This window comes from Neofelis nebulosa, chromosome 16, assembly GCF_028018385.1.
Source record: "Neofelis nebulosa isolate mNeoNeb1 chromosome 16, mNeoNeb1.pri, whole genome shotgun sequence".
In the NCBI taxonomy this organism is placed as follows: Eukaryota; Metazoa; Chordata; class Mammalia; order Carnivora; family Felidae; genus Neofelis; species Neofelis nebulosa.
Genome location: NC_080797.1, coordinates 63,296,452 through 63,306,565, shown reverse-complemented (window position 1 = coordinate 63,306,565; position 10,114 = coordinate 63,296,452). Strand labels below are relative to the sequence as shown.

Below are 10,114 nucleotides of genomic sequence, written 5' to 3'. Positions count from 1 at the left end.
CAGACCTGGTTTCACACAGCCCCTCCTGGGTCCACTGAATGGAGTTAAGACCGTACGCCAATTCTGAAGTCACCCATTTTAAGGTTAGTAGTCTACCCCCTGACATTTAATTTTCTTGGTCCAACGTTCTTTTACAGTGGTGCAGGCTGTTTGGGCACACAAATCACACAGCCACTTGCTGGCAGAAGGGAGTGCTTTTCCTTGTTGCCCTTTCCAAGGTAGCACGAAATGACTCGGGAAAGGGGTTTCAGTGCAAAAGAACATACCTGGTAATTTTTCCACTTGGGTGATTTTACCTTTGGACTCATTTGCCAAATTCTAGGGTGGATAGGTCCAGTTATGAGCAAGTTCCTCCCAGTTTGCCTTGATCTTTAAGACTCCAGCTGAGCCCAATGTCAGAGAATCTCTAAGCCTAGACTATTGACGAGAAAGACTCAAGAGACAGGATAAAACTCAGAAGAGAATTTTATAATTTGTACGTTATAAACATCTAAGAAACTATTTTCTTTATAGTTACTGCCATATACCTTCTTAGCTTGTTTACAATTTCACATAACTGAAAAGTTTATGTTTCTCAGCTCGACCCCTAGAGACCCCACCCATGTTGAGGGCCCAGCTGTTTTCTGATCTACAAAGGTCAGAAGTTGCTGATCTTCTGCAGCAGGGTTTGGCGCCGCTCCTCAGGGCTAATGTTCTCGGCGATGGACTTTAAGAAACGCTGCTCATTTACCTTCTGGAGCAAGGAACTAACAGAAGGGTTGGCCTTGCTCAGGGTTTCGTAGCAGGTGAGGATTTCCAAGGCCAAGACGTAGAGAGGTTCACACACCTCTTGGTGGACCATGGCCATGATGTGCAGAACATGACAGAATACCTGGGTATAAAAAAACAGGGTTTCCTGGGTCAGGTCCTGTTCTTGTCCTTGAGCCCAAGGGCCAACTGACTGTATCAACCTAACGGAGTCCAGGAGGTTGGTCAGACTGTTACAGAGAAGTCTGACCACATGGCTCCAGCCTTCCATAGGAAGCCAATTACGACAACTCTGGCTGCAGAGAAACTGGAAGGCTCTCAGAAAGAGTACAGAGAGTTGGAGCTCCTGCGCAAAGGGCTTCAGGTTGAGCAGAGGAACAAACTGAATATATTCCAGGCTATAAGGGACATGTAGGAGCTGTTTCTCCAATAGTCTCCTGGTCAACTGGTAAAGGTACTGCCACTCCTGGGGGCTGCACCAAGGCATGACTTGTACCAGGGCCACCAGAAAACCCTTGCTGAACAATCTGACCTCCTCAGGGTTGCCCACATCTACCACCAAGAGGGAAAGCATCTGCTCAGAGATGCTGCTGGAGAGGTAGCAGCACTCCATCCAGGCAAGAAGCCCTGTGCCTGGCCCGTACCCAGGGTGGGCCTGGGAGGTCCACTCGTCCTCAGAAAGCTTACAGATCTCAAAAAGTGTGGCCGGCACCTCACACTTGAAGTGGCCCTCAAAGAGGTTCTTCATTCTCAAGCGCACTGTCCAATCGAGCTGTTCCAGCTTCCGGTGGAGCCAAGACTGGGACTTGATCCACGTGTCCGGGGAGAAGGTCTCAGCATTAGCCAATACAATCTCACAGAGGATCTCCAGGATATGGATCACCAAATCCTTCCCATCCAAAGAGAGGCACCGCTTCTCTTTGGGGAGCTGCCAGTATTTGCTGAAGCAATCCAGCAGCTGGCACAAGCTGAAGATGAGAGGGAACGGAGAACAGGTCTGCAGCCAGTATCCCTCTAAAGATGCATTTGCTTGGAGAGTCTGGATGAAGATCTTCAAACTGAGGTCCACCTCTTTGACATCTAGCATCAAGAAGGGCAGGACGAACTCTTTTAGCACTTCATCTGGCTCAAGAAGAGCAGCAACTGGGATACCCTGGGGCTTCACAGGGGTCATGAGACAGCTCAGGAGCTCCAAAAATTGCTTTTCTTCCTTGGGTGTAGAGAACTTTCTCCAGACGGTTTCTTTGAGGCATGACACCACAAAATTGGTGGGTGGATTTGGACTCTGCTCTTCCATGAACCTAAGGGCAGGGAAGGCAGTGAGAATCTGAGCCAGGAACTTGTGAGTGCCAAGATTGACCACAGCCATGCTGCACATTTTCTTCACTGTGATCTCTGGGTACAGAATTACCAGGCGAGCCACAGAAGCTACAGCTTTAGCTAAGCCCTGTTCAGAGGCACTCTGTGCGAGCTGGTTAAAAGTTGTATTGAGGTCTTCCTGAAACCCGTCCAAGCCAGCCATCTTCTCAGACAGACCCTTTCGCCCCCAGGAGCGCAGGGTGCCTGATAGGACTTTATTCTTGTCTGGCAGTGAGAGGTCTGCATAACATTCCAGGATCAGGCTGATCACTTGTTTGATCTGAGATTCAGGGATGGCTCTGTCTGTCACGGTGACTTCCATCACCGTTTGCAACAGCTTTAACAACAAGTCCGGCTCTTGGAAGAGAGCCTGGTTATTTACCAGGCAGGCTAGCCACTCATCTGAGAAAGCCCACTTCTTCTCAGAAGCAAAAATGTAGCACATTTCCATATGCCGGTCCATCTTCTGGTCGATGATGGCCATGGCAATCGAGGCAGTGATGTCCTTCTCGAAGCCCTTGTTCTTCAGCACCCTGTTTGTTTTCTTTAGGAAGTCCCCTACACACTCTGCCAGCTCAGAGACCACCTGCCCCTCCTCCTTAGACAAGCTGGTGGAATCCAGGTAGAGCTTCAAGTTCTGGCTGAAGGAAGTCAGACTATCACACAGCCGGTAGCTGTCATAACTTGTCCCCTGGCTGCTGTTGAGCACGGTCTGCAGCTCCTCCCCCCACTCTCGCAGCAGGCTGCACATGAACTCCAATCCGATGAAAACTGTGTCGCTTGGGAGCTTGGCCAGGGAAGTCAGGCTGATGTCCCGTTCTGCTTCCTTTACCTTCTCTGCCAGTGCCTGTTGGTGATACGGGTTCTGGGTGTCCAAATTCCACACGGAGATCACTGCGGCCAGTTTGTCCAGATACACAGTTGCAGACACTTCCTGGGGGTCGTTCTCCATTAGTGCAAACACCGTCAGCATGTCAGCCAAGTTGGCTAGCGCATAGCACTTCATCCCAGGGCACAGGATTCGATTTTGGATTTGTTTCAACCCAGTGAGCAGCATGGCCAATAGGGGCATAGTAGGACACACATCTGGGTCTGACTTAAACCTCTTTGGAGGATGGGAGAACTCATCTGAAGAGGACAAGTACTTATGGGCCATTGTTCTAAACTGGGAGAGCAGGGGGTCCTGCTGATTGCCTTTGTGCTTTATCATTTCCCACCAGACACTCAGGAAAAAGGCCACATCCTTTGAAGAAGTGTCAACAGACATGTGCTCCAAAAAGTGCTCTAGTTCTGCACGGCAGATAGTGGTGGGCAGGGCCATCAGGAGCTGGATAAAGAGTCCAGAAGCTTCCAGAGACTTGAGCAGCTCAAAAAGCACTGTGTGATTGATGGTAGGGATCATGTTGACTACTGAGAAGAACACATCTTCCTGCCACCGAGTGTCAGTGTCAGAAGGGGTGACAGGGTAGGGCTGAAGAACCTTGGCCCAGATGATGATCAGAGCTTTCTTCTTCCAGGCAAAGGGCTGGGAATGTGCTGTGGTGGAGGAGATCTCCCTTAGGGCCTCCACAATGGGCCGCCCAACATGCTCCCAGTCAGACTTTGTCAATTCTGCCAGTGCCTTGGGGTGGAACAGCTGCTCAGCGAGCAAGAAGCCTCCATGAAGAATAGTCATTTCTTCGCAGATATTCAAGGGTCCTGCACAGAGAGAAACCGAACAAGACAGAATGTGGTGAAAAATCTTTAAAATAATTAGAAGAAGTTAGAGGCAGACAGACATCAGTTAGTATAGGCTGGCTGTCATTATCAGAGTTGGACATGAGAAGGGTTCAGTGAGACTGGGAAGAAGGGATAGTTCCAAGAGCTGCTGCAGAGCTGGAGTCAAAAGGACTTGCCTGAGGAATAAAAAAGGACTCCCACACTCTCTAGCCTGGATTGGGAAGACAATGGGCATCACTGGAGGAACAAAGAAGAATCAGAACAGTTTTGGAGGAACCCACTGTTCAGTTTGGGTTATTTGGAGTTTGAGGTAGAACATTAAGGTAGAAACATCCTCCAGCAATGGAAAGGTGGGGTTGACACCCAGGAGGAGAGTCCATCCTGAAATGTAGCTCAGGGAGATATCCACCCCGAGGGGATCAATGGAATGAACAAAGTAAATGAGATCCTGCAGAAAAAGCATGTGAAAAGGGAAGGGCTAGGCCCTCCGGCACAGGATGGGCCAGCAGAGGATGTGGGGAGGAAGGCTGAGAGAGAGAGATATCACAGCAGTACCAAACTGCAGGGGCCACCAAGTGAGTAGTGTGGAATGTGACAATTGAGCCTCTAAGTAATGATATAGCCTAAGAGGGGCACAGGCCAGGGCTGTGGGCATAGAAGCAATCAGACAAGCCTTGCTGTCCTTCCTTTCCCTTACAGCCTTGTCTTGCAAACAGATTTCAAATGTTCTGCCTTTCAGGGAAACAGTTTACCCCATAGCTCTTTCTGTCAAACCAGAACAAGCTACTGAAGGCTCTGGTTCTCTGGTAGAAACCGAGAGGTCGACACAAAAAAATACTAGATTAAGAAAGAAAAGTTCTTCCTCCAGTGAGCCATGAATCAACAGACTTCTCAAGGAAGGCATTTTGGGATGTTAAATTAGACACAGCTTTAAATCCTAGCTCAACCATTTAAAAGCAGTGCAATCTTAGATTTCTTCTCTGAGCTTCCCTTCTGTGTATGTGGGGAAAATAGAGACTTTCTATTAGGACTATGAGGAACAAGTGATAATATTAGCTAAGCCCTTGGCAGAGGTGGTGGCTGTTAGCTCCCGATTCCATCTCCCAGAGCTGCTGAGCGTTAAATAAGATATAGCTACAGTAAGCATCTGGCTACAAAGAGCCTGGTAAGTGCTCAATAAACGTTGATCCCCCCCAAATCTTTCCATTGTTGGCAGGACCAGAACCTTGTCACTATTCTTTGCCTTCCCCAGCTCAATAATAGGAAAGGACATAGGTCTTCCTCAAGTAAGCTTCTTCCGGCCCGGAAACAAAATAGAGTACAAACACTACTCACTATTGAGTATTCCTGACTTCTCTCCCCTTTCCCAGGGCATGGAGATGCCACCCCTTCCTCATTCCCTCATGCCTCCAAGAACCCATCTTTCCCATTTATACGGCCAGAAGCCAGCAAGTGAGAGCCTTGATTCAGATTTAAAAAGGTCCTGCCCTTCGACTTTAAGGGAGCAGCTAAAGGCAAAGGATTATCCAACCAACTGGTGAAGGCAATTCACCTGGACCCCCAGTGGCCAAGGCAGACTCCCAGGAAAGATCAGGTTGCCTGAGGGGTCTCACTGGGGATTCTGCCCCTTCCCCCCCTTTTTTTGGTTCAAGTTGGTCTCCTAGGACCCCAAAATATGCCCCCCATGAATCTGTACATTTAATTTTATTGCACAATCAGTTCAGCCAAAATGTTTGGCCCCCGATACCCACTTTCCAGAGATGGTATGTTCACTGTGCTACCTGAAGGAGTTAAGTCCCAGGAGCTATCGGTTAACAGCTGGGCAAATCCTAAGTATTTTTATTACTCCTGGTTAACTGGTGCTTGTAACTCCCTCCCTATGTTTATTAAGTGTTTACTCCGTGTCAGGCACTGTGCGAGATCTTTTTGAATCTTCAAATCAACCTGTTGACCATTTCTGCTGTAGCGATGGGAACACTGAGATTCAGGAAGAGTTTGCTCAGAATGTCTCTACTACAGCGTAATGGGGCCGGGACAGAAATCACCGCAGCTGCAGGGCTCCAAACTCTCTCCTGTTCCACCACTGAAGAGCTAACTGGGGATAGGACTACATTTCTACTGGCACATCTCGGGGTGCCTCACCCCAGCTCTCTCAGAACAGCCTCCTGGTCTTATCTCCGTAAGAGCATGGCTAGCTGGGTGGGAGGCTGGACAAGGAGCCATCGATTTATACTAGCTCTCGCCTCCCTTCCCGCAGACCCTGCCTGTGAGGATTCTGAATCAAAGGCACAGAAGTTCAAAGGTGCCCCTCGGCTGCTGCGGCCCTCCCCACAGCTGCTGGTCGCGGGAACGTTAGCTGTGCACAAGGCACCGTACCAGACACTGTATACACGTGCTCTCAATCCAAAGGCCCCCAAACTGTGTGGTGGATACATTATCATCGTCCCCGTTATATCTATGAGGACCTCAAGAGCGTAAGACGCTTGCTCAACAACTCGGTAGCCATTCAATAAATGAGACTGTCGGGGTATCCGGGATTCCCCCGGGCGTCTTCTGAGCCGGGCATTTTCCAAAGCACGTGCACAAACCCTGCCTGTCCACCTTCAGGAAAATCTAACTTCACATCCGCTTCGCCCTTCACGTGGAAAGGCGTCCGGAGGGAGCAAGATGCCGGCCAAGGAGCTGCCGGGCCGGGGTTAGATCCCGGCCTCCCGACCCCCGGCCTCCAAGGATAACCCCGCCCTCCAAAACCCTCCCCAGCCCGGAGGTCTCCCTTAGCCCGGACCCGCTCAGCACCGCCCTCGTCCCCCGTCTCAGGACGCGGACCAGGAGGGCCGAGGACCGGCACCCGAGACACCCACCTAGGTCCATGGCGGCGACGCCAGCGGCCGTGAGGCCGCCCCTCCCCCGCGAGGCCGCGAGCGCAGCGCAGGCGCCACGGCACAATGGGCAGTTCCGGGGGGCGGGACAATGGGCCGCGCGCTTCAGCCCCCGCCCACAATCTCAGCCCCGGCTCAGCGCGGTCGGTCGCGATCCTCCCGCCGCTCCGCGCGCACGCGCGGTCCTCACCGACAGGTCAGCGGCGCCCAGGCAGCCCGGCCCGCATCGCCCCCTACCGGCCCGAGGCTTCCAACCAGCCAACAGGCAAGAACTCGCACTTCGTTTCCGCCCTGCGTGCCCGGCCCCGCCCCCAAACGTCAGTCCGGTCACTGGCCCCTGGGCTCTACAGCTCCCTTTGCACGCGCGCTGAACACCGCTTGTGTTCAGCCCCTGCACAGCCCAGCCTTCTGAGTCCCAGTGGCTCCTACCCACTAGCTCCATCCCAGGTTCCGCTTTCGCTCCCATACAGTAACCCCCGGGATTACCCGCACTGAACGCCCTCCCCCTGGCTGCCCATTAACCAGCACAGATGTGCCACTCAGAGGCGTCTTCGCCTCTAGCGGGTCTGCCTGGTCTCACTCAAGACCATCTGCCCCCCCCCCCCCCAGACGCACAACCCGCCCTCCCCCCGCTCCCCAGAGTGCCTTCTTCTCACAGCAGCAGCACAGCATCCTAAATTTTCTGGCATCATAATAGATGCCTGTGAGATGTTACTGGTTACCCTCCCCAGAAAATGCATTTTGCCAGCCAGAGCAATAGGAGGGGAGATCCAATCCAATGAGCCTCAGTTTGCAATGTGAACTTTATAAAAACACACTGGACTTCTCACTGGGAAGACACACATGGACCTCCTGTGTTCTCAAACATTACCGTCTCCTTTGCTCCCTTTCACTCTTCCGAGACCTAATTACTAGCCTCCAGTGTTTCTAACTCTCCATCCTCCATCCTCCAGTGCCAACTGTCACCTAGAAAAGACACAGGGGCCCGGCCTCAGTTCCCCCAATGTGCCAAGTAGAGTTTGAGATGGCCTGCGCTGCTGTCAAGCAGTTGAAGGGACCTGTGAGTGATCAGGAGAAACTGTTGGTGTACAGCTTCTACAAACAGGCCACCCAGGGCGACTGCAACATCCCTGCCCCACCTGCCACAGATGTGAAAGCCAAGGCCAAGTGGGAGGCATGGAACGAGAACAAAGGGATGTCCAAGATGGATGCCATGAGGATCTATGTTGCCAAAGTGGAAGAACTGAAGAAAAATGACAGTGGATAAGGAGGAGTGCCAAACAGAATGAAGTGGCATGGCTCCTCTGATAGGGAAAAGGGCTTCTTAAAAGTCTGATGGCTGAAATGTCATGAAGCCATAACAACTGTAGCTGAGAGACCTCAATAAATCACTTAAACTGCATGAGAGTGACTGCTGACAGGTGATTACACTCAAAGTGACTGGGAGAATCCTGGGGAGGTGTCCAAAATATATGAAAACAGCCTCTCCACTAGGGAAAGTTCCATCAAAACTGGCTTCATGTAGGATTCTAAGAGCTCCCAGCCTTCCTATTCCCAGAGTATAGATAGATATTTGGCAGGAGTAGAGGGGTTGGGGGAAGAATCATGCTATGGAAATTGCCCAAGATTTGAGGTCAGTCACAAAGACCATTCTTCAGAGGCTAGGCCTCTCAGGGGAAAGGAGAAGGAAGGAGGAGGCTGAGGCTCCTCTCTCTTCAGGGGTTGTCTGTTCACTACTAACCCAACATTACTGAGGGGAAAGGGTCTTTGTCTTCCAAAAAGCTCAAGTCAAGTCCTACTTCCCAAAGCCCCACTGGAACATAGGCCTGATGAAGTTAATTATTTGAGGGAAGTCAAACATTTAGTGACGTAATTGATGCATGACAACATAGCAGATGAGAAACACCAAAGTAGATGGTTTCAAAATCCCAGCCTCTGAATGCAACCAAAATTTCCTTGGGAATAGTCTGTAGTTAACCCTGCTTTCTGCTTGCATGTCGGTAGGACAAGATGTGTACATGTAAATGAGTTTATTTATTTGTTTATGTTTGTTTATTTTTGGTAGTGAGCGAGTGCAAGCACAAGCAGGGGAGGGGCAGAGGGTGGGGGACAGAGGATCCCAAGCGGGCTCTGGGTTGACAGCCTGACGCGGGGCTCAAATTCAAGAACCGTGAGACCATGACCTGAACCAAAGTTGGACACTCAACTGACTAAGCCACCCAGGCGCCCCCGAATTTGTTTCAGAAAGACAACCCACCCCTTGACCCATGTAAAGGCCAAAGTGCCTGAGCTCAGCTTCCACTCCTTAGTGTTGATTATCACGGAGGCATCGATGGACAAAAAGTGCACTGGGATATGGAGTGCTAAATGGTACTACTAAAGACATTTCAGAGAAAAAGCTCTGCTGTGGCATGGAACTTCCCAATACTTTTCCTCAAAAACTATTTTCACAGATCATAACATCAGGTCAGCTCCAGTTCATGAAGGACCCTTAAACAATAGAAGCAACAACCATAAAGACTTCGGAGGACAAAGGAAACCAAAGATCTTTAGGATCTTCTGTTCGTGTATTTACAGGAAGTGGCTATAGACTAAGTACATATATTACTTGAGAATATAGTGTCCCCAGGACACTAGTGGTGTCTGTGACTAAAGAACTATTGTAACTATAAACTGGGCAAATAGTTTATAGTTGTACAATAGTTGTGCTGTCCTCTCTTCTTTGGAGGATATTATAAGCACATTTTGATGCTTTTAGGACCCTGAATTCACATTAAATGTGAATTACTTAAAAATAATAATGGAGGGGCATCTGGGTGGCTCAGTGGGTTAAGCTTCCAACTCTTGATTTCAGCTCAGGTCATGATCTCACATGTGAGTTTGAACCCCACATCGGGCTCTGGGCTAACAGTGCAGAGCCTGCTTGGGATTCTCTCTCTCTCCCTCTCTCTCTGAACCTCCCCCGCTCTCTCTCTCTCTCTCTCTCTCAAAACTAAACAAACTTAAAAAAAAAAAAAAAAAAGAGTATCTTGCTCCAAAATATGGTATAAACTCAGGAGTTGTAGGTATAGCCATACCATTCTGTAAATCATTATATAAAACCTGATAAAGTAAAAATACACCATAGCTAGGACTGTAGAAAAAAACCATAAGATGCATTATTAAAAAAAATAATAAAGTGGGGCATCTGGGTGGCTCAGTCAGTTAAATGTCCAACTCTTGAATTTGGCTCAGGCCATGACTGTAGTGTTGTGGGATCATCCCTGTGTCAGGTTCTGCACTGAGCTAGGAGCCTGCTTAAGATCCTCTCTCTCTCTCTCTCTCTCTCTCTCTCTCTCTCTCTCTCTCTCTCTCTTTTCTCCCCCACCCTCTGCCCCTCTCCCCACTTGCCTGCACTCTCTCTCTCCCTA

The 10,114-nt window shown here is 50.0% G+C and overlaps 2 protein-coding genes across 3 annotated transcripts; one reads left to right on the top strand and one right to left on the bottom strand.

The window, feature by feature from the left end:
- Window positions 1-447: 447 nt before the first annotated feature.
- GEMIN4 (gem nuclear organelle associated protein 4) lies at window positions 448-6,823 on the bottom strand. 2 transcript variants are annotated; one of them, XM_058705402.1, is made up of 3 exons: window positions 6,687-6,823; window positions 1,460-3,804; window positions 448-871 (listed from the first exon to the last, which is right to left on the bottom strand). In XM_058705402.1, the coding sequence occupies exons 1-3, from the start codon at window positions 6,694-6,696 to the stop codon at window positions 638-640; spliced, it is 2,589 nt and encodes an 862-aa protein (XP_058561385.1). In that variant the 5' UTR covers window positions 6,697-6,823; the 3' UTR covers window positions 448-637. The 2 variants fall into 2 exon arrangements, with proteins under 2 accessions (XP_058561385.1, XP_058561384.1); XM_058705401.1 differs by having other exon boundaries at window positions 448-3,804.
- Window positions 6,824-6,839: 16 nt separating this feature from the next.
- Window positions 6,840-8,106, top strand: LOC131498296 (diazepam-binding inhibitor-like 5). The gene is made up of 2 exons (XM_058705414.1): window positions 6,840-6,969; window positions 7,658-8,106. The coding sequence occupies exon 2, from the start codon at window positions 7,708-7,710 to the stop codon at window positions 7,969-7,971; it is 264 nt and encodes an 87-aa protein (XP_058561397.1). The 5' UTR covers window positions 6,840-6,969; window positions 7,658-7,707; the 3' UTR covers window positions 7,972-8,106.
- The last annotated feature ends 2,008 nt before the right edge of the window (window positions 8,107-10,114 follow it).

Coding starts and splice junctions, on each gene's coding strand:
- LOC131498296 (XM_058705414.1), top strand. CDS start 7,708: ATGTGCCAAGTAGAGTTTGAGATGGCCTGCGCTGCTGTCAAGCAGTTG.